The sequence below is a fragment of the Natator depressus genome, chromosome 24 (genome assembly GCF_965152275.1).
Source record: "Natator depressus isolate rNatDep1 chromosome 24, rNatDep2.hap1, whole genome shotgun sequence".
NCBI lineage: Eukaryota > Metazoa > Chordata > Testudines > Cheloniidae > Natator > Natator depressus.
Genome location: NC_134257.1, coordinates 8,545,679 through 8,568,670, shown reverse-complemented (window position 1 = coordinate 8,568,670; position 22,992 = coordinate 8,545,679). Strand labels below are relative to the sequence as shown.

The window sequence follows — 22,992 nt, the reverse complement described above, 5'->3', positions numbered from 1 at the left end:
GGGGCTGGGCAGGCCTGGGGAAGTGGCTGGGCTGGGGGGATCCTTGCCCATCTGTGGCACTTGCTCTGATCTGGTCCAAGGTGCCTGTGGGGCAGCGAGCAGAGAAACAGCCTCAAGGGCCTGTACAACTGCCCCATCTGCCATGGGCCTAGATCCTGCTGGCTGGGGGACTGGAGGCCCCACTGCGCCCCCCCCCCCCCAGTCAAGCCCCATCTCCCTATGGTCCGTGCCGTTCTCACACCTGCCCCTGGCGAGGACAGGGCCCCCATTTTGCCCCCTGGCCCTGCCCCATTTCCCCAGTGAAGACAAGGCCCCGCCTTCCAGTCTCAACCCCTCCCCCTTCCCAAGCTCCGCCCCATCTTCCCAGTGAAGACAGACCCGCCCTTCAGTCTCAAACCCCGCCTCCCTTGAGCTCCACCCCGTGGGAGGTTCTTGGGATGCTCTTGTGGCGTGCCTGGCTCCTGTGCATGAAGAAGCCGGGGGAGATGGTGAGCAGACCCCGCTCCCCCTCCCCCAGCTGCCAGTGGCCACCTGGGCTTCGCTGGCCTGGAGGAACCACTCCCCACCGGCCGCCAGAGCACAAGGCCCATCGTGGCGTGACACCTAGAGGAGCCTGAGGGCAATGGAGGGGGATGGCGCCTCCCCCAACGGGACAGCAATCTAGGGTGCTGGGGGACGCCACTTGACTGCTGCCACCTCTGCACCGTGGCCAGGCCTCCTTCGGAGTAGGGAGCAAGGTGTGTCTGGCCTTCCTGGGAGTGGGGGTGTTGCCAGCAGCCAACCCTTATGGCCGGGGCGTGGCAGAGGAGCTGGGACAGGAGTGGCACTCAGCTTTGGACACGGCTTGTTAGACCAATGACGACGCCTGCAGGATTTCAATAAAACCTGAACAGTGCAGGACTGTACCTGGGGTGAATGTCCCCTCCTCCTCCCCCACAAGAAGCGCCTGCTACCCTGGGAGGCCCAACCAGCTCTGGCTCCCACTCGCACAGCTCTGCTGATGCCCCTCAGTGCCAGCCAGCAGCCCCCAGATCCCTCTTGCGTAAGTGCTAAAGAAACAGTCTCTTCTCCTCTGCCCACAGCAGGTGCCGTGGGACGCAGCCAGGGCTCTGTAGAGGGAAGCCCAAGCTCTCAAATCTCCATAGGGTGGTTTTGCAGGGTTAGGGCTACCCAGGCGTGTGTATGTGCAAGGGCGGTGGCTAGCCTCACACAGAGGTGACCAGGAGACGGAGGGAGCGGAGCAGGTCCCGAGGAAGAGGCCGGTTCTGCTGAGGTCCGAGCCCTCTGCCCTGTGTGTCCGTTACAGGCTACGTCCATGAGTTCCTGCCGCCTCCGAGACCATCACAGCAATCAAACCGGGCCCAGCACCTGGAGCAGATGGTATTCCTGCCAAGGTCTATAAGTAGGCTGGCCACCACACTGCAGGGCACCTCTGCATTCTCTGGGAGCAAGAGTGAGGTTTTACATGCCATCATTGTCAACCTATAAACGTGAGGGTGATTGGGCAAACCATGGCCTTTCCTTCCTCTCTGTCGCTGGGAAAACCCTTGCACAGTCATGTTGACTAGCCTTAACACCGATCCTTCCTGAGTCTGTGGATTCTGGGCTGGATGAGGCACTACGGACGTGACCCTCACGGGCCCGCCAGCTGCAGGAAAAGTGGCGGAAGCAAAACCGTGATCTTTGTATGTTTTTTCAACTTAGCTGATGCTCTAGTCTGAGTAGGTTGTGAGGGGCTCTGGGAATGTTTGTTATCTTTGGATGCCCTGCGAAGTTTATTTCTGTCATTTGGTCCTTCCATGGTGGGATGACATTGGACCCCTTCCCGGTCACCAGTGGCACCAAACATGGTTGTACGCTGGCTTGTACATGCTTTTTGCATCCTTTTTTTGGGCTATGCTTAAGGATACGTTTCATGAGATGATTGACAGAGGAGTCCAGAGCCAGTTCCGCACTGCGGGGGCGTTTTTCACCCTGCAACGCTGCCGTGCTCGCCTGAAAGTGGCAGATTCACCCATCAAGGAGTTTTCTTTGCTCACGGCTGTGCACTGTTTGTGCGCTCAGTTGACGTCTGGTTTATAGGTGAACACTTTACGCAGGCAGTCCATCGCTTTGGTTTTACAATCAGCCTAAAGAAACCTGAAGTATCCACCTGTGCTGGGGGCTACGTGCGTCTCGCTGATTATTAAAATCAACAACGTTCTCACAGACCTGCCTTGGCCGCATCTGGGGCGCTGTCGCACCAAAATAGACACTGAGCACACTGTCTGCTGGGCCGTCGTGCTCACGCAAGGCTGCTCGTTGGCGGTGCGAGATGGACAGCGTAGGGTCACCACCCGAGGACACTGGATCAGTCCCACGTGTGCCATCTCTGCAGGGTCGAATGGTGGGACAAGATTCCTAATAGCACAGTCCTCAGGCGCTGGTGGATGGCTGGCATTCAAAACACGCTCGGAAAAGCTCAGCTGTCTCATCCTGAGCATCTCGTTCATCCGGCCGCTTCGAGGCACCTCCAGGCCGTATTTTGTGAGCGGCGGAAACGGGGCACCTGTTCTCGTGGCGGCTGGTACAAGCGTGTCAGGCTCACGCCAGCAACAGCCCCCACAGCGGCAGCAGGTTTGCCATGTCTCCGTTAACGTCACCGCAAGGCGCATTAACACCAGGCGTGCCCGGCGCAAAGCAAGGATCCGACGGCCTGCAGTGGTCGTGGATGGTCCGGGCTGTGCCCCATGTAACCGTGTGCGCCGGTCGTGGACCTGATCCCCTGTCGTGTTTGCTGGCCCCTCCTCCATCACCAAGCGACCTGAGACCCCACCAGCATCCACGCTTGCGGGCAAGACTTGGGAGAGTGGCGCAAACTTTGCCCTGCGCTGCCATCTAGTGGAGTCCCTTGGTACCTTGCTCAGTCACCCTTGGCACCGAGGTGACGTTTGGAAGGCGCATCCTCGTGTATTGCGGGTGGGCAACATCTGGGGGCGTACGTGCTGTGCGAAGGCATCTCGTTTAACGCCTGCGCGTCATATGGCGACTCCGTCTTGGGCACAGCCAGGGGCCCCCACAGCCTGCTCAGGAAGTGCCCAGGTTGTTGTCGGAAATGTCAGTGTGCTCCTAGGGGGCGCTGTGCTGCTGGAGATGCCCTGCCCCTGGGGGGGGGGGGGGCGCTATACTGCTGGGGGGGTGCCGTGGTGCTCTGGGGCACTGTGCTGCAGGAGATGCCCTGCCACTAGGGCGGCATTGTCTTTCTGATGAGACATAACCCTGATCTAGATCTCAGGGCGCTTTGCACAGAAGTCAGGAGTGAAGCCAGCTGTCCTGGGCCAAATCTCAGCTCTGCCAATTAATTTCGGGCTCATCAGATGCTCCCTCCGAAGACTGCCGCCTTCGCTTCCTGGCCTCAGTGGTTGCATGCCAACCATCAACACACACTTTGTCCCTCCCGCCCCACCCCGCCACGGCCCGAGCACGCGCAGCATTTGAAAGGGCCCGTGGTTCCTTTGTGAGCAAACAGCTGCCAGGGGAGTGGGCTCCCCGGGTGTTTTCAGAGCCGTCACCCCTCCGCGCCCCCAGCTGCTGCTCTCTCTGCGGTTGCTGGTGTGGGGCGGGAGGGGCCCTTCATCAATCCTGACTCAAAGGCAGCAGTAGCCTGGCACTGCCTGCATCATGCACTTCCAAAGCCTGCCTGCCCCCCAGGCAACCCCATGCACCTGTCTCTGGGTGGGAGCAGCTAGTAGTGACGCCATGCACTCTGCAGGGCTGGAGCTGAAGTGTGGGAGCAAGGGGTCTCCAGGTGGTGCTGTGACGCACAGCCTTGCGAGTTCTTTGTGAGCAAGTGTTTAGTCTCAGGAGAAATGCTGCATCACCATTAGTTTTGTTAGGATAGCGCTTTTTGGGGAGCTGTTGCAAGCAGCAGGGGGTGGTGTCGCTTTCTGCCTGAGACTCTGTGCCTAGAGCCAGTGTGAGGATGTGAGGCAGCAGGGAGGGGGGAGTGTTGACCTGGGAATGTGCCCTGGGGATGGGAGACCTGAGAGCCTGTCACCTGAGCGGGGAGGGGGAGGTGACACCTCTGCCCAGGAATGTGCTCAGAGGCAGGAGAAGGGAGCCTGCTGGGGGGGTTTAGTTTCAGTTTGGGGCTGGGGGGTGGAACGCAGGGAACCCCAAGGCTGGGGTCTAAGCTCCCTGCTCCCCCAGAAGGACTTGACTGAGGGGTCCTGGTTGTACCCACAACCCCTGTTTTGGACTGTGTTCCTGTTGTCCAATAAACCTTCTGTTTTACTGGCTGGCTGAGGGTCTCAGTGAATCCCAGGAAGAGGGGTGCAGGGCCTGGACTCCCCCACACTCTGTGACAGCCAGTTCTTGGGCAGCATTGCTCCTTGGGGGTGGGATACTGGTACTTCAGTTGAGGTTCCCGAAGCCTGTATGCTCTTTTATTGTTCTGGTGACTTTCTAGACATGGGGGAGTTGGGATATGCAGCTGGGAGCCTTGAGCTGATCAGTGCTGTGGGCAGATGGTCTTGTATTATTGGAAGGTGGGTTTGGTTTAACAGAGTGGGTGTTTCAATGAAGTGGGCGTGGTCTGGTGGGCAGCGCAGTTTCCTGTGCCACCTTTGTCTATTTAGATTGTGAGCTCTTTGAGGCAGGGATTGTCTCTTTCTTACTCTGTGTCTGTGCAGCACCTGGCACAACGGGGCCCTCATCTCAATTATTTTGTGTCTGCTGCCCTGGCAGGACGGGGCCCTGATACTCTGTGTCTGGGAAGTGCCGGGCACGGTGGGGCCACAATCTTGGTTACTCACTGTCTGGGCAGTGCCCAGTGCGACAGAGCCCCGATCTCGGTTATTCTGTCTGGGCAGCGCCCTGCATGATGGGGCCCAGATCTCGGTTACTCTGTGTGTGGGCAGCGCCCCGCATGACGGGGCCCCCATCTCGGTTACTCTGTGTCGGGGCAGTGCCCGGCACAATGGAGTGCCAAGCTCAAGTTGCCCTATGTCCGTTACTCTGGAATCTTGGTGGGAGCTCTCGGCTGCATCTGGTTTTTGTTTTGTTTTTTAAAGCTACTAATAATATTAAAAACCCAGCCACGAAGCCCTTTCTTTGATTTTACTTTTATTTAGACAGAAAAAAAATTAAATTATTTAAAGTAAATGGCAATAAATAACAAATAAGTTAAGCGTCGATATCGTCTGAAACATAGACTTCAACTTTTCTTTTCTTTTTCCCCACTAAAAGTTGTATTTTTCCCCCTCTAAATAAAAGTACCAGGTAATAAACCCCCTCCCTCTCACCCCCCCTCCAAATAAAAAGAAAAAAAATAAAGAAAAACCATTAAAATTCTCTAAAATTGGAGAGGAGAAAATGGCAGCAACTTGAATCCTTTTGGATCACAGCTAATCTCAACGAAATTATTTACAATTACTGGATTAGCAGGAGACTGTAAACATAGTTTTTCTTCTTCTTCTTCTCTTTCCTGTGGTATAGGTTGATTTCAGAGCGCAGTAGAGATGAGAGGTTGGTCAGCATGTAGAGTATCATGATATTTTACAATTGCCAGATGGGGAGGGCCTCAAAACAAAATGGCTGGAGAGGAGAACTAAGGCCAGGAGAAGCATAATTTCTGACCGGGAGCTGTGAGAGAAGGGGAGCAGCCACCCTGCAATCTCTTGCTGCAGTAACTTTACAGCTGGGCCTGCTTTGGGGAGCAGCCTGACCCAGTGGCTTGGAGGCTGGACTAGGAGTCAGAACACTTGGGTTCTGGTCTTGTCTCTGCCCCTGACTGTGAGCAAGTCATGGCCCCACTCTGTGCCTCAGTTTCCCCTCCCACTCTTTAATAAAGTCTTCCAGGAAGGGACTGTTGCTCACTGTGTCTGGGCAGTGCCTAGCACAATGGGGCCCTGATCTCAGTTACTCTGTCTCTGGGCAGTGCCTGGCACGACGGGGCCCTGATCTTGGTTACTCTGTCTCTGGGCAGCGCCCGGCACAATGGGCCCTGATCTCAGTCGGAGGCGCCAGAGGCTGTGACAGCAGAAGTATCAATTTTGAGCGTGCCGTTGCTCCTAAGCATAAACCATCGCAGGCTCAGGACTGCCTCCCAGGGCAGCCAGCTCGGTTTCAAGTGCAGGGCTGGATTTTTCAGAGGGCTGCTGTGTGGAACAAGGGAAACGGGAAATGAGCCCAGGACAGAGGGGGAGGAGATGCCGCGGCAGGTCAGGGGGCAGCCAGCAACCGTTTGGGGGCTCTTGGGGCTGCATCCTTAGTCAGAACTCTTGCTCCAGATGGCGCACAGAGAGTTTCTTAGCCTTCTGCCACCCAAAGGACATTGTGGCTCTCAATGGGGTGCGGCGGGAGGTGGAATTGGCTTCTCTGGCTCTTCCTGCCCGGGCCAGGATTTGAAAACAGCAAATTTTTAACTATAAAGGAGGAGAAAATCCACATGGCGGAACAACTGGATGGAAACGAAGCAGTGGCTATGGCCTGGAAATCCACGAAGGGGGCTATGTCTGGGCCGTGGTCTTAGGGAGCTGATTGTGTGGGGGGCGGGGGGCTTAGAGTGTCTGAAACTTCCTTCCTTGATTGGCAGGGGCAGGGGAGTGGAGGTGGGACATCAGCCCTATGGAGGCTCGGGGTGGGTGTCCCGGTTTCGCTATGTGCTAGCTCCCAGGTGCCTGCTCGGTGTAGGAGCTGCTGCCCATCCCTTCCTTCCCCTAGCTATGCCAGCCCCAGCGCCTGTGGCTTGCCCCTTGATGCCACGTTGAGGGATAGAGGTGGGGAATACACGGTCCTTTCCTTCCCCCCGCCTCCGGGCCTCAGCCAGTCCAGTGCCACATGCCTCAGCCATGGCGCCCGTCCCATGTCTCCTCCGCGGTGCCAGGTGGTAACAAGCCGCAGAGGCAATAAGAGAGCCCGGGTGGGCTTGGGGTGAGGCTCCGGGATGCAGGGGAAGACCAGCTTTAATCACCCCTCCCCCCACCAGCATTCCCACCACCGGCTGGGCACGGTCCCCCCAGGCTCCTGGGTTGACCAGAATGGTGGTGGAGGATCCCATCTGCTTGAAGTGGGAGGAACCGGGGCCCCTGGCTGTAATGGAGGAAAATGACATACCGGTGCCCCTCATGGGCAGCCCCCCACCCCTGGACTCAGAGGCACCCAGCTCTGGCCTGCGGTGCCCTCTGTTGGCTCTGCTCCCCCCTCCCCCCCCCGCCCAGCCTGTGACTGCAGCTTCCCCTCGGGTACTCAGAGCCGGTTTTGGTCCTGTTTGGTGAGAAGAAAGCTCAAAGGATGGACCCCCGCCCCTCCTTCTAGCTGGGCACAGGGACAGGGCCCTTCTCTTTCCCTCCCACCTCCAGGGCAGGATCAAGCCCTCCAGCTGATTCCCTAGGGCTGCGCCCTGTCAGTCCCCCCACCACCACCACCACCTGGGCTATGGTGGTAGGAATTCATGGCTACCGCTGGGGCGGATCAGTGCTGGGGGGGGAGGGGGCTCCTTTCCCCCCTCCCTCCACTGTTGACAGGGCAGGGCCGAGATCACAGGTGAAATGCCGCCCCCCCCCCCCCCCCGACAAGCTGCAGGCTGCTGGTGGGGCTAGGCGCAGCCCAGGGCCGATGGGTGGAGTCAGGCGCATTCGGTTCTGCCGATCGAGTTCATCCTCCCAGCTGGCGGATCAGGCGCTCGGGATCGGTGATGCTGGCTAGGGATGAGCTGCAATGGGTGGGGGCGGGGGGGATGGGCCTGGTGGGGGCAATCCAGGGGCTCCCTCCTCCATTGAGCTCCAGACCTGGGGGTGTGGGGGGGGGTGGGAAGGAGGGAGGGGTGAGAAGAGAGAGAGGGAGAGTTAAAGGCACCCCAAGCCATGCTCCTCCAGCCCAGACCGTGGGGGTCAGGTCGCAGGCTGGGACATGCACAGAAGGGCACCAGCCGGTTCGATTCCTCCCACGCTCCAGAGGTGGCGCAATTTAGACATGGGGTGGGGTTGCCTGTCACCCCACTGCAAAGGGTGGGCTGGGACTTTGGGGGTGGGGGTGGAATGAAGGGAGGAAAGGGTGGTGGGTCGGAGGGGGATGATGGCTGGGTTACCAGGTGCTGTCGGTTGGGTGCGAGTGGCACCCTGAAGCGGTGGAGGGGAACCAAAGGTTGGGGTAGCAGGGGGCTGTGAGTTGGCACCGAGGGGCATCAGCAGAGCTGTGGGGGGAGGAGAGCCGAGGCCTGGGAGAGCAGGGGGCTGGGGGTCGGGAGTGAGGGGCATCAGCAGGGCTGTGTGCAGGGGCCGTGGTTGCAACTATTTGAATATTCCAGTTGAAATCCAGGGATTGTCCTCTCCTCCCGGCCCCAAGGCCGCTGACAGGGGACCGTCCCCCCGAGGGGCGGGCGGAGTGCGGCACCAGCCAGCTAGGGCCCGTCACCAAGTTGCTTGCCGGGTGCAGCGCAAAGGGGTTCAGCTCTGCCTGGGCTCCCATGGGCCTCACCAGCCGCTCGCTCCGTGGGACCAGGGGCCTGGGCAGAGCCAGGGAATGCTGGGCCCTGCCCTGCTGCTACGCGGCCAATCGTGCAGCACCTCGCACAATGGGGCCCCGAGTCCTTGGGCCCCCCGCAACCCAAATAACCCCTCCCCTCCATCCCCCTGACACTGCACTGAGCTGCTTCCGCCGCCCGCCCAGGTTAGCCCCCAGAGGGGACACCCCTGCAGGAGCAACCGGTGTCACCGGGGTCATTCCCTCTGGGGGCACTGGCTGGCTGGTGGATCCTCCCAACAGAGCTAAGACATCTGACCCCGACCCCGCACCCCATAAAGCCCAGTGCCCAAAGGGGGTGTGTGTGTGTGGCACGTCCCTTCGCTGACAGCAGATTCCCCAGCACAGTCACAGCACAAGATGTGGCCTCTGAGCTCAGCCGGGGGGCTGTGTCAGTCGGGGGCTCTGGGGCCTGCACCCGCTGCGGCCGTGGGGAGGCCTTGCCCAGCCCACAGCGACTCCATGGGCTGGAGCTAAACCCAGCCCCGCCCGCCCGCACTCACCATGGCCTGCCAAGGGCCACACAACAACGTCCACCCCAATTGTAACCCCCTTGGCTGGTTGAATTCCCAGACACGGGCCCCCCCTCCCCCCAGCACTGCACCTGCAGTGGATGCTCCCTGGGCACCTCTGGTTGCCAAGTAACAGCCAATCAGGACTCTCCTTTAGCCAGGCTGCCAAAGGGGGTGCGGGGTGGGGAGGGGTGCTGGACTCATGCCAGGGATGGGAGGGCAAAGGGGGGGATGTTTGTGTGTGTACGGGGGTGATGTTGGGGTCAGCTATAGTAGAGAAACTCTGGGAAGGGGGGGGAAATTAGCACCGGGTGGGGGGGAGGGTGCGGGCCGGAGCTGCCAATGCCAAGCTGGTGGGGGCCACCACCTCCTGCCTGCCCCTTGTCCATGCAGCCGGCACTAGCAGCTGTGTGTGTGGGGGGGTGTGTGTGTCAGGTGTGTGTGTGAAGTTGGCCTGAGCCTGCAGTGTATGGGGGGGAGGATCGTGTCCAGTCACAGCTGTGTTGGGAGTGGGGTAGGCACCCCTGGGTTGGTGAAACCCAATTCTGGCACTGATCTTACACGTGCCCCTAGGGCTTACAGACCCTCCCAGTCCTAGGAGGTGCTGGTAAAAGGGGGGGGTGCAGCCCACCCTGGGCAATGGGGGCTGAGTGGGGCATCTCTCCCCAGGTCTGTTTGAGGGTACAGCCTCCTCCCCCCACCCAAGCTATTCTCTCAGGGAGATCCAAGCCTGCAGTGCTGCAGGGCATCTGCTGGACTCGTGGCCACCCTGTTCTCGGGGGTGTGTGTGTCTTGGGGGGTTGGTTCCAGAAAGGCCAAGGCCTGGCCCAGCAAGACACCTATGGGTGTGACCCTGTTGCCCTCCCAGGAGGCTGGGCACAAATGTGCTGCCAGGCTCTGACCAGACCCTCCCCTGCCCCATGCCCATCTCTGGCAGACGGGGGGACGCTGGAGCCCTGAGGGATGGTTCATTAGAAGGATGGTGAGGAGCCACTATACAGACCCCTTCCTGACCCAGGGCTCGAACCCAGGCGTCTTGATGCCCAGCCCCTCCCCCAATCACTACAAAGCCTCCTGTATGCGGCTCACTGCATGACACGGCTCATGTTTCCCTTTTCACTCTGATGTTACTTGGACCTGAGAATTTCCCCCCGCCCCACCTCCTCCTCTAAACTTTGTGCAGTGGTTCTGTGCAGTTGTTAACCAGCCCGTGTCCCACTCCAGAGGCAGCTGCATTTTTCTCGTGTGCAGGGAGGGGTGCGCGCTATATAAACAGCTGCCATGCCCTGCCCCAGCATGGCTGCATTGTAGCAATGATGGCCTGATCCCCTCCATAAACAGCGGCCATGCCCTGCCCAAGGGGTGGCTGCATTCTAACAGTGGGTGCATGAGCTCCATATAAACAGCTGCTGTGCCCAACCACAGAGGACATGCCCCACTCTCCTCTGCCTATTCCCTGCACAGCAACTAGAGGCCTGGGAGACAGGAAAAGGGGGTTGGGGAGGGTTTCCTACTGTGGCCTGGGTAGCCCCTGCGCCGTGCTGCTGCGTTGGGAATCCTGGTGGCAAAGAGAGAGGTGGAAGGGACCCCCCCCCACCCTGGGCCTGCAAAGAGGTACTTTAACCCCCCCAACACACACACACAACGCGCAGAAAGGAGCCCGACCCCAGGTCAGCTAAAGCCAAGAAACAAACCAAATGAGCAGCAAACGTGACACAAGCAATGACCCAGTGACCAACAAAAAAATGTTCTAAGAGATGGGGTGAGGGGTGGGGGGGGGGGGACAATCAGACCAGAAAAATAACAGAGGAGGGACTGAACTAGTGACTAGGAAAAGAGGACTTCTACACTGGTTTGGGTTTTGCAGCTGGTGAGGGGAAGAGGGTTTTTTTTTTTGGACCGGGGGATTTCACCCGAACAAAAACTACTGTCCACTGAGACCACCATCAAGAAAAAAGACCTCACAGCACAGCCAACCACCGCTACGGCACAGGGACATCATGCACCCGCTAGCTCCGCTCACATGACGTGTGTCCAAACACCACGAGCCACAGGGGACAAGGAGTCTCGCGAGCGAGATCAAGATACATCACTTCGGTCGGTCCAGCGGATGCCACTTACAAGGGGGCGGAGCTACGGCTCTTGTGACAGCGAGGGATGGCTAGCGACAGAAGCATCTCAAGATATGATTGGTAACCCTGCCGGGGTGGGGGGGTTAAAGCAGCAAAGAAAGAAAACGGGATTTGGGATTTGTTTTTGTTTTAAATAAGAAAAGGGAAAAGGTCAAGTCAGCTCTGTATGTAAATCACCTTGTTTCTTACACAGTAAAAGAGACAAAATATGGTTTTTTTGGACAATTTCCCCCCCACCCCCACCCCAAACCCCTGCACCAGGGATGTCACCGCTGGGAACTGATGTGTTTTGATCTGTTGTGTGTCTGGGAATGTGCAAAGCCCCCGCACTGATTGGGGGAGGCCAGTGCTGGGACCCCATCAAAGGCCTGGCTTGCCAGAGGGCTCAGCGCTTTGATGGGGTCTCTCATTTGGCTATGCAGTCTCACTGGCTGCTTTGCCAGACGTTGGCCCTGGGGGGGGGGGGGTCTATTCCTGGTTCCACTGAGCTGTCGGCTGACCCAGGACAAGCCACTTCTCTGGGCCATTTCCCCTTTGCCTAGACAGAGCTCTTTGGGGTGGGGCGGGGGGCTGCCCCTCCCTCTGGCTGTGCAGTGCCTGGCATGCACTGGTCTACAGCCTCAGCCTGGTGCTGCAATACAGAAAATAGCGTTATCATGGAGCTGGGTGTTTGGGGTCTGTCCCAGTGTGGGGGGGTGGTGGTGAGGGGGGATGTTCCCTGGGAAGGGAGCTCAGAGAGGGGCTGACGCCTTCTAACCCTAAGTGGGGGGGGCGTTGCCTAGCCCCACAGTCACTTGATGGTCCAGGCTCACTGGCCTCCCAATTGCCTCTCCCCTGCTAATCCTCTTGCCTCCTTTTAACCTGACCCTCAGCTGGCACCAGGCCTGATGGACAGCGTGCGAGTGATGGGGGCCAGGTACTGTGGGGGCGGGGGCAGGTGGGTAGCAGACGCTTGGGGGAGGGAGCCTGTGAGCCTCAGCTCCATGCCCCAGCCCCATTCATGCCCGAGCCTCCTTTTGTCCCAACAAAGGAGGAAAAACAAGATGAAGAAAAAAAGAGAACGAGAAAATAAACGGATGGGAAAGAAAGACACGGCTGATGGGAAACGGGCACCCTCATGCCACATGCAGTGGGCGTGCCTCATGCCAGCTGGCTGGCTTGTTACCGCACCGGGGCGGGGGGGGGCGCATGGCTCTTGGGGAGGGTGCAGAGCTCCGGTGACAGCTCGTCCATGCCCCGGGCACTGTGCCCTGTGACCAGGTTTCTCCAGCAGCTCTGGCGGGTGGAGAGAGAGACACAGAATAGGGGCGTCAGGAACCCTGCTGAGAACGGCCCTGGGTGAAATGGATAGGATGCTGGGGGGATGGGGCGTGGGCCCTGCGGGATCTCGGGCTGGGGTGAGGGACTGGGACCAGGGTGGGGGAGGCCTCCATGCTAGGCCTGCTGTCCGGTAGCAGGGTGCTGGGACCAAGCTATTGTCCAGTGGCACGGAGCCCCAGAGCCGGGACCTGTGTGCACATTGGTGGCCTGATCTCACCCCACGGTAGCAGGATTAGGTCCCCCCTTCACGCCCCAGGGGCGGCTTTCTGCCCCATGCTGGCATATGGCCAGAGCAGCCGGGCTCCAAATCTGGCTCCCGGGCCCGGAGCCTGCCGGCAAGAGCAGGCAAATGAGGCCTTTGCAGGGGCTGAGCTGAATCTGGTGCTAACCGACGAGGGGTGACTGAGAGATGGAGTCAGCAGGGGCTGTTTTGTACCCCTGCCCCCGCAGCTCTGCCAGTGCCCCTCATTCCTGATCCGCAGCCCCCTGCTATCCTAGCCCTGGGCTCCCCCTCGTGGCTTTCCTCTCCTCACCAAAGTGTGCCAGACAAATGCCTGTAATCCAACCCGCCCCGTTCTCTCCAGCAAGCAGCTCTGTCCCAGTGCCCACGTTTCCCCCTGCACACCCTGAGGCTGGCGTTTCCACACACGAGGGCCCAGGCCAAGGCCCAGGCATGATGCCAGAGGACGCTGCGGGTTCTCTCACCCTCAGGCCATTCAGCCAGGGGGGGGCCGAGCCTGGCTTGTGTTTGTAAATTTCAGCCTCAAAGGTCCCCCCTGCTACCCTCAAGACTCATCACCCCGCAAAGCAAACCCCATTGGCTTGGTGAGCCGGGCACTTCCAGCTCCCCATTTCCTGTGTGAGTCCCTTCGGGGGCAGGCACCCAGCCACTAGGGTCCCCTGGTCCCGGTCTGTTCAGCCTAGATTTCCCCTGCCTCCGCTGACTGTGGCCCAGCGGTGCAGAGAGCGTGCAGCAACTGTGGCATTCTCTAGGCACCGAGAAACAAAGGATGGGCTTGCAGAGAATGGCCTGAGCTGGGACCCAGAAGACCTGGGCTCAAATCCCTCCTCTGCCACAGATTTCCTGTGTGACCTGGACACTTGTGACTTTTGTTGTTCTATGCCTCAGTTGCTCATCTGTACAATGGGGTCAATAATCCTGCCTCTCCCCTAACTCTTCATTTGTTTAGAGCATAAGCAACTTGGGGCAGGACCTGCCTCTCACTGTCTGTGCAGCACCTGGCATGATGGGGCCCTGCTCTCAGTCGGGGTCTCTGCAGAGCCTGGCACAACGGGGCCCCAATCTTGGCTGGGATCTAAAAGCTAATGCAATGCGGATTACCGTAAATCCTTAAAGAAATGGAGCCTGTCACTGCAACGCAGTTTAGCCCCTCCCCTGGTGGTGTCCCTCTGTCTCTTTTATGTGCAAAAAAGAAACTACGTTCAATGACAAAGACTCCACGAAACAAATGACCAAGCAAAAACAAAACCAAAAAAACCAAACCAAAAATCAAACCAATGCAGAACGAGAAAAGACCCCGTGAGCCACGCACGGAGAACAGTTATCAGAACAAAAGCAGGATACGTTCACGTGCCACGACACACACAGACACGCACAGAACCCCCCCCCCGCCCCACGCTACGCCGCGCTGGGGGTCTTCACCTGGCTGAGACAGGGCTCTGCGCAGCACAGCCGGAAAGAACTGCTAGCAGGAGGTTATGTTCTTCTTTCTTAAAATACAGGGTGAAATTCTGTTATACAGATCTCTAAGATAGTGGGGGTGAGGTGCGTGGGTGGGGTCAGGCTACATGCGTGTTAGCTATGGAGATATAGTGCATTATTTGTGCGGGAGAGTGGAGGGGCAGTATTATCACTGTTATTTTAATGCTTGAGCTGGTGGGAATTTGGCGTGGTGTGGCTTTTCTTTCCACCCTGTATAAAAGCCTTCAGGGTCATTTACTGCCCTGGTGATTCAGACTGTGGGCTCTTTGGAGCGGGCCAGTGGCTCATTCTGTGTCTGTGCAGCGCCTGGCGCACTGGGGCCTTGATCTCAGCTGCTAAATAATAATCCTGTGTGCGTGTGCACAGACTCTGGGTGCCTTTCTGCCCTCTGCGAGGGGGGTGGGGGGCAGAGCTGGCGCGGCTCCGATAGGCTTGGTTATTTGAACGGCTCGATGACCAGGCCAGGGAGCGGCTGGTTGCGGGTCTCCTGCTTTCTCGCTGGAACGGGAAACGGCGCAGCAATTTTGCAAGCCAAATGTACATTTTGTCCAAATTTCACGTGTTGCCACATGGCCCACGTGCCCTGATTCCACGCAGCGCTGGTTAGACAACTTGTGTGTGTGTGTGTGTCTGACTGTCCATGTGTGGGGCGTAGGGGGTGTGTGTGTGTGTGTATAAGCATGTGTGTGTACATGTATGTGCTCATGTGTGTAGAGCTGTATGTCTGCATGTGCGTGGGCCCAAGGGCATGTATAGATGTGTGTGCAGTGTATGTGCGCGTGTGTATTTCTGTGTCCGTGTGTAATATGTGCGTGCCCTTGAACATGTGCACGTGTCTCCATGTGTGTGTGTATGCACATGTACCTGTGTGCCCATGTATGTGTGTGCATCTGTGTACCCATGTGCCTGTTCTGTTCATTCCCTCTGGGGCACCTGGCATTGGCCATGGTTGGGAGACAGGCTATGGGGCTCGATGGACCCTTGGTCTGACCCAGTGCAGCCGTTCTTATGTGTGTGCATGCATGTATATATGTGTGTGCCCATGAGCGTGTGCCCATATGCATATGTGTGCGTGCCCGTGGATATGTGTGTGTACGTATGTATCTGTGGGGACCTGTGTGTGTATTTGTGTGCCCACATGCATATGTGTGTGTTTCCACATATGTATATGTGTGTCCCCATGTGCATGTGTAAATGTGTGTGCTCGTGTGTGTGCATGTCTATGTGTGCCTGTGTGCATGTGGATGTGTGCGCCCGTGTGTGTGTGGATGTGTGTGTGCCCATGTGTGTCTCTGTATGTGCCTGTGTGTGTCTGCGTGTGCCCATGTGTGTATCTGCATGTGCCCGTGCATGTATCTGTGTGTGCCAATGTGCATGTGTATATCTGTGTGTGCTCGTGCATGTGTGTATCTGTGTGTGCCCAAGCATGTGTCGATGCGTGTGCCTGTGTGAATTTGTGTGCACCCGTTTGGGTGTGTATCTGTGTGCGCCCATGTGCATCTGTTTGCGCCCGTGCATGTTTGTAACTGTGTGTGTGTGTGTGTGTGTGTATCTGTGTGTGCCCGTGTGTGTATCTATGTGCACCCGTGTGTGTTTGTACCTGTGTGTGCCCATGTGCATGTGTATCTGTGTGTGCCCGTGTGTGTTTGTATCTGTGTGTGTGTGTGTGTGTGTGTGTGCCTCTATGCGTGTGTGTGTGTATGTTTGTGCCTGTGTAGCAGGGGAATCACAAAAATGCCATTGAGATTTTACCCTTTTTAAAAATCAAACTCTGAAATTCCTGCTACGATTTTCCGGGGCCCTCGGCTCAGTCCTGCCTTGGGCTGGGGGCTGTTGCCCTCTTGTGGCCAAAAGGCCCCAGGGCTGTACACCCTGAGAGTGGAGACTCCCAGCCTGGGGCCCTGGGGGAGGTGTTACCCCAAGGGGCTCTGTCCGGCGGGAGGTAACACAGCCAGGGCCTCACCCCCGCACTCCCGTTATGCTGCAGTTCAGCAGCCCAGACTGCTGTGCCCCCCCCGCCCCCGGGCTGTGTTTTGGGGGGTCCCTGTGCACGGGGGGCAGGGCACCCACCTGAGGCCTTAGTACGGCCGGTTGGCGTCTTTTGGTCGCTTGAGCTGCACTTTCAGGCGCTTCATGCCGATCTGGAAGCCGTTCATGGCCTGGATGGCAGCCTGGGCGCTGGCGGGATTGTCAAAACTTACGAACCCTAGGGAGGGGGTGGGCGCCGGGGGGGGGTAGAGAGGCAGGGGGAGGGGAGGGGGGCAGAGAGAGGCAGAGAATGCTGAGTGGCCCTGGGAGACCCAACTAGCCCTTTGTCCACAGCTAGGGCAGTGCCCCCTTGGCCACTAAGCCACTGGCTCGGGGTGGGCAGCTCTGCACCCGGACTCTCAGCTTGGCACCAGGGCTGCGGTATGCCCAGCTGCCCCGTCCTGGGGGGCCGGGGAGCCCGGGATCTGCTCCCCGAAGCTCAGGTCTGGGGGCATCGATCAGTGGCAGGTAGAGGGTGCCTGACGCAGGGTTTGCTCCCTCATGTCAGCCGCTGTGGGTGACAGGAGATGGGGCTAGGAGAGCCCTGGTCTGGGCAGATCCGCTAGGGAAGCCACTCAGCATCAGGCTCAGCGTCAGCCCCTGTCTACACTAGGGGTTGCAACAATCCTTTGCCTGGGAGGTCGGCCCCTTGCCCCGGTGCCCATTGGCTGCTCCTGCTGCTCAGCGGGCCGGCCACTGGCCCACAATGCAGCAGGAAGGGGCTGGGAGACCCCATTGGCTGGCCTTACCGAAGCATTTGCTCTGATTGGTTGCCCGATCCACGAAAACTTTGGCAGAGATGACGTTCCCAAAGGGCAGGAACATCTGCAGGATCTCGGAGTCAGTGAACTCCTGGGGCAGGTGGTAGATGAAGATGTTACAGCCCTCGGGGCCTGCGGGGAGGAGGCGGGTGAGAGCGGGCAGCTGCTCAGGACACTCCATGCCCTGGGTTCCCTTAGATGCCCCCATGCTGGGCCCCCGTTCTAGATCCCACGCACACCGGACCCCAGTTCTAGATCCCTCATGCTGGGCCCCCTGTTCTAGATCCCACACGCTGGACCCCCTAGAGCCTTCTGCTCTGGACCTCCCATCCTGGACTCCTCTATACCCTTCACTCTGGATACCGCAGTCTGGACCCCCCCCCATTCCAGACTGTTCCAGATCCCTCGCTCTGGACTCCCTGTTCTAGACAACTCTATATCCTCTAACTGGACCCCCCACACCCTTGACTCCTCTAGAGCCCACTGCTCAGGACCCCTTTAGACCCAACAGTCTGGACCCCCATTCTGAACCCCTCATTCTGGCCTCCCCAGTGTGGACCCCTCTCGGTCCCCCTGCTCTGGACCCTGTGTTCTACACCACTCTAGATCCTCTCATTCTGGCCATCGTTCTGGATCCCTGTTGATCCCCCATGCTCTGGACTCCCTCTGTGAAGTGTTGGGGTCCTCAGGGAAGATGTGGAGGTCCTGAGGTGCACAGTGAGGCAGGTCCTTGGTGACCCCAGGCCACATCTGCCCTCTCCCTATTGAGCGGCATTGGGGCAGGGCTCCTGGCAATAAGGGATGTCAGGGGCCCAGGGGCAGAGCTGGGGGTGGTTTCAGGGGGACAGGGCCTGGGGAGTGGCACCTAGTGGGTGCTGGGGGGGACATGGTTGGAGGGAGCGGTGCCTAGGGGATGTTGGGGGGCAGTGACAGGGGGAAATTGGAGGGGGCAGTGGCTCCGGGCCCCACTTACCTTCCCGTTGCTGCTGCTGCTGGGGGGGCGGCTGCTGCGTGAGGATGGCTGGCTGCTGGGGGAAGGCCGGGCTCACCAGCCCGTAGGCAGCAGGGTAGGTGGCTGGGGCAGAGGCAAAGGAGGGCGTGAGCGACCCCTCGGCCTGGGCCTACGCGCCCCCAAGGGAAGGATCTGGGCCCAGACCTGAGGCCCCCTCCCCCCATCGCTGGCCCTTCCCCCACTGCTCCCCACTCCCCCTGTCCCCCCAGGTCCCTCCACCCGTAGGGAGCCCCCTCCTTACAGCCTCAGTCCCCCTGGCTGCCCCCCACCCCCACAGCCCTGGGGGGTGAGGCCGTTACTGCCACGCCCTGGTGCTGCTCAGACATGGCGCCAGCGCCCGGGACGTCCCGCCATGCTGCTGCCTCCACCCCCCCCAGCCCCCTCCCCGGCTCGGGGCCCCTTCCAGCCCCCCCCCCAGCCCCAGCGCCACACCTGTGTAGTGCTGCATCCCGGCGTAGGCCTGCTGCAGGGGGTCCACGGGGGCGGCTGGGCTCTGAGCTGCGAGGGGAGACGAGAGGGGGAGGGGGTTACCCAGGGAGCCCCCTGGCTGAGCCGGGGTGGGGGTGGAGGGGAGCAGGCGGGGCAGGGGCGGGGCGCAAACCTGGGTACGGGTGGACCCCGTTGGTGTAGAGGGCCTCGGAGGCCGGCTGCCCCGTGGTCTGCGTGGGGACCGGGCTGTAGCCGTTGACACTGAGCGTGGCCGGGATGGCGGACACGGGGGTGGCGGCGATGGCGGGCGGCGTGCTGGTACCTGCGGGCGAGAGACGCGGTGGACGAGCGGGACGGGTTCGGGGCTCTCCCCCCACCCGTGAGGAGATCCCGGCTTGCCCACCTCCTCCCCCCTCTGCAGCCTGCCGCCCCGGGGGGGAGGGCTTTGCCCACCCCGCAGGCTCCCCGGCGTGGCCCCTCCTGGCCCGCGCCCGCCCTACCTGAGGAGGGGGTGAGGGGCGTGAGGGGCGTGGCGATGAGGCCGTTGGGGTTGATGGTGGCCATCTGCTGCATCTGGACGGCCGCCATGGTGGCCATGGGGTTGAGGTAGGCGGAGTGAGCAGCGACCAGGGCTGCCTGCTGCTGCATTAGCTGCGGGGGGAGAGAAAGAGACGGGGGGAGGGGGGGAGAGTCAGGGGGTATCCGCTGGGCTGCTGGGGGGATGGGGGTAGGCCTGTCTGCAAGGGCACAAGGACCCGGGGGGGGAGGGGGGAGGAAATGATGTGCCCTGCTGTCCTGGCCCCCACAGCTCTGCCGCTGCCCCTCAATCCCAACCCGCAGCCCCAGCTAGCCCAGCCCTGGGCTCCCCCCATCCCCCAGCTCTGCCGGTGCCCCTCAATCCCGACCCACAGCCCCCTGCTGTCCCCGCCCTGGGCTCCCCCCATCCCCCAGCTCTGCCGGTGCCCCTCAATCCCGACCCGCAGCCCCCTGCTATCCCCGCCCTGGGCTTCCTCCCTCCTCCGTCTCTGCCGGTGCCCCTCAATCCCGACCCGCAGCCTGGGCTCGCCCCCCATGCCCCTGCTGAGAGCCCAGCGTCCACATTGGTAAGGAGCCCCTTACTGCTTGGGTGTAGGCGCTGTAGGCCCCGAACTGCAGGGCAATGGGGCTGAACATGCCCAGCTGGCTGGCCACCTGCTGCATCCGGCGCAGGCCCCGCTCCTTCTCCGTGTCGGCGAATTTCACCACCAGGCTGGAGGAGGCGCCCTGGGAGTAGAACCCCCCGCAGGGGGGCTAGTGAGACAAGCAGAGCACGGTGACCCCCCCGCCCCACCCCGTCTGGCCCCTGCCCCCGCACTGCCTCAGCCAGCTGGGGTGACACCAGGCCCCAGCCCCTCCTGCAGCCTCCGTGCCTGGCAGCCTCCTGGGGAGCGTGTGTCCCCTCCTGTGTCAAGTACCTGCTCCAACCCCCTCTGCCCATGCCCGGGATGATTTCAACCTTCCTCAGGACGTAGGGCCTAGTGGATAGAGCACCGGCCTAAGCTTCCAGGCAGCAGGGTCTCTTCCCGTCTCTGCTGCTTGACGAGCTTGGGCAAGTCGCGGCCCTGCTCCATGCCTCGGTTTCCCCACCTGTCGAATGGGGCGAATGATCCCAACCTCGTTTGCAAAAAGGGCTTTGGGATCTACGCATGAGCAGGACTTGGGATCAGAGCGACTTGATCTGCCCGTCCTGCCAACGTTTTCGAGACTCTGAACAATGTTCCCCGCCCCGACTCGGGGTGAAAAGTTGAAAAGCTGGAACGTTTTCCTGAAGCGCCTAAGAAATGTTCCTTTCGGGGCAGCCTGGACATTTGGTTTCTTCGATCGATGGGTTTCCAGCTCACTCTGACACGTTCACGCCGCAAACTCCAAAGTTGCCTCGACCCGGAAAATGGGCGTTTTTTCGCCACAGGAACGTGGAAGAGGGACGTTCGGATGCTTCCCAACCGTCGTTTACCCACGTCGAGAAATTGTTCCCAGTCCAGATGTTCCCACGGCAATGGAATTGCCCTGTCGGCGTTTTTCAACTAAAAAAACGTTTTCTCGGAACATTCCCGACTGACTCTCGAGGCTGCAGTGGCGAGCTCGGTCCATCAGGGGGCAGAAGAGCCTCAGGCAGCATCCTTGCCCCCTGCCCTGGCGCTGAGCTGGGTCCCTTCCATGTGGCAAGTCTGGGGGGGGCTGAGATTTGGAGCTGCCCACATGAGAGGGTGCGAGAGGCAGAGGGGGCTGGAGATCCTTGGACAGGCAGACAGGGTCGTGCTGCCCCACCGGACCCATGCCTGGGTGCTCGCTGACTGCCCGATTGAGGCTGCAGGGCGGATCAGAGGCCTGGAGGCACGAAGGCCCTGTGGGGTCCACGCAGCCCGTGCCCCTCGGAGTCCCCAAAGGATGGGGGTGTTGGAGCAGGAAAGGCCTGGGGGGTGTCTAATATTCCCAGCCTGGGCGGACAGACTTGCGCTAGCCAGGCTTCAGCTCAGCTGGCACGCTGGGGCGGCGATTCAGGCTCTGGAGCTCCCCCCGGCCCCCCGGCTCTGAGCTTGGGCGCCGGGAGCCTGCGTCTCTGCCAGAGCCGCGACCTCCACCTGGCTGGCAGTGCGCTGGCTCGGGCCACGCTGGCGTGAGTCCGTCCACCCAGGCAGGCTGGCTCCCAGGTGCAGGGTAGATGGGCCCTGTGCGTTCCCAGGATGCTGCCCAGGAGCCCGGCCCTGTCCCCTCGGACAGACAGACAGACCCGGCATTGTTCTCCGACACATGGTGGGGGAAGGGCTCAGAGGAGCCTGGATCCAACCCTGCAGTGTCTCAGTGGGCAGGGGGACCACGAGTGCCCAGGGAGGCCCAGGTGGGTCGATGAGTGCCCAGGGGAGGGGAGGGTCCAGCCGGGTCAGTGAGTGCCCAGGGGGTCCAGCCGGGTGAGTGAGTGCCTGGGGGGCTGGGGGGCAGCCAGGTTGGTGAGTGCCCAGCATCTGCCCTGGGAGATGAGGGGTCTGGGAGCCGGGTCTAATGCCGAGCTCCCACTGAGGGCCATGCCAGGAATCGCCCCCTCTCAGCCTGCCCCCCACCCCCCCCGATTGCCAGTGTGCCTTACGGGCAATGTCCGGCTGCCGTGCAGCGTATTGATGGCGGCCTGAGCCTCGGCGTGGGCCTGGAACTTCACGAAGGCGCAGCCTGCGGGGAGAGAGAGTCAGTGCCGTCGGGGGTGGGGGGGGGAGGCAGGGCCTGAGTGTACACAGATACCCCGAGTGCACCCCCCAAACGCACACAGACACCCCAAGTGCACCCCTCTGAGTGCACACAGACACCCCGAATGCACCCCCCCGAACGCACACAGACACCCCGAGTGCACCCCTCCGAGTGCACACAGACACCCCGAATGCACCCCCCTGAACGCACGCAGACACCCTGAGTGCCCCCCCCGACTGCACACGGATACCCCGAATGCACCCCCAGGAACGCACACAGACACCCCAAGTGCAACCCCTGAGCGCACACAGACACCCCGAGTGCACACACGCTCACAGCCCTGCCCCCCTCCCCCCCCGAGCCAGGCACCCCTGTACAAATGTGCTCTCCCCTGTCTCCACCCATGAAGCACACAGCCACGCCCGCCCTCCCCCCAGCGCTGGCAGGGCCCCTCTTAGCCCTGCATGTTTGGCCCTGTCCAGCCCCCTTTGCCCCTGGAGCAGGGCCCAGCTGTGCAGCAGGCAGGGGTGACAGGCGAGCAGCCAGGGAGCGTCACCCGGGACAGCTGCAGGGCCTGGGGTGGGAGGGGGGGATAACATGGGAGAAACGAGCAGGAGCACTCAGGGCACCTGGTGGCCAAACTGCCTCTTCCCTGCAGCACAGCACCCCCTACTGTGCCCCCCACCCTGCTCCTGCAGCACAGCGCCCCCTACTGTGCCCCCACCCCGCTCCCTGTTATGGGGGCAGGGCCAGCTGCAGGGGCCCGGCAGTGGCACCTACCTTTGCTGGTGCCGTCTGGCCCCCGCAGCACTGTGCACTCATCAATGTTCCCAAAGGGCTCGAACATTTTCCTGACGTCCTCGTCGGTCTGCTGCTTGCCCAGCATCCCCACAAACAGCTTCCGGTCTTCTGGCAGGGAAGAGGCAGTGCTCAGTGGGGAGGGGGCCCATTCGCCCCCCACCCTGCCCTGCCCAGGAGCACAGGGAGCCTGGGGCGGGGGTGTTGGTCACAGAGCACGGTGCTGAGGGCCAGATGCCTCCTCTCACCCCATCCACTCGGCCCAGGCTGGGATCACGGACTGCAGGAGCCAACCACTAGGTTGATGATGGGCAGGCCCCGGGGGTCCTGGATGGGGGCGGGTATGTCTATAGTGGGCACTGGAGAACATCTCAGCTATGCTTGGCTGGATCTTTCTACCCCTTGGGCCGAGGCTGCCGATCCATCCACCTGTCCTTAGCTCTTTCCCTCCAGACCCTGCTCTGTCTGTCTGTCCCTATCCTTAGATGCTAGAATGCTAATCTGTCTGTCTTTCTGTCTCCCTAGATCCTGGCTGATCTATCTATGTATGTATCCA

General features: G+C 60.5%; 1 protein-coding gene across 3 annotated transcripts in view; it reads right to left on the bottom strand.

Moving 5' to 3' along the window:
• Positions 1 to 7,558: 7,558 nt before the first annotated feature.
• The window catches only part of CELF3 (CUGBP Elav-like family member 3), a 47,258-nt gene continuing 31,824 nt past the window's right edge, over positions 7,559 to 22,992 (bottom strand). Inside the window, exons 5-14 of one of the 3 annotated variants that reach the window (XM_074939097.1) lie at positions 22,419 to 22,544; positions 21,544 to 21,623; positions 19,539 to 19,682; positions 18,920 to 19,070; positions 18,592 to 18,741; positions 18,423 to 18,488; positions 17,952 to 18,053; positions 16,967 to 17,110; positions 16,260 to 16,395; positions 7,559 to 7,769 (exon numbers count right to left, since the gene is read on the bottom strand). In XM_074939097.1, coding sequence (XP_074795198.1) covers positions 16,268 to 16,395; positions 16,967 to 17,110; positions 17,952 to 18,053; positions 18,423 to 18,488; positions 18,592 to 18,741; positions 18,920 to 19,070; positions 19,539 to 19,682; positions 21,544 to 21,623; positions 22,419 to 22,544 — 1,091 coding nt within the window. In that variant the 3' untranslated portion in view covers positions 7,559 to 7,769; positions 16,260 to 16,267. Of the gene's footprint in view, positions 7,770 to 14,118; positions 14,198 to 16,259; positions 16,396 to 16,966; positions 17,111 to 17,951; positions 18,054 to 18,422; positions 18,489 to 18,591; positions 18,742 to 18,919; positions 19,071 to 19,538; positions 19,683 to 21,543; positions 21,624 to 22,418; positions 22,548 to 22,992 lie in introns of those variants that run through there. The other 2 variants (XM_074939094.1, XM_074939095.1) reach the window with 2 other exon arrangements.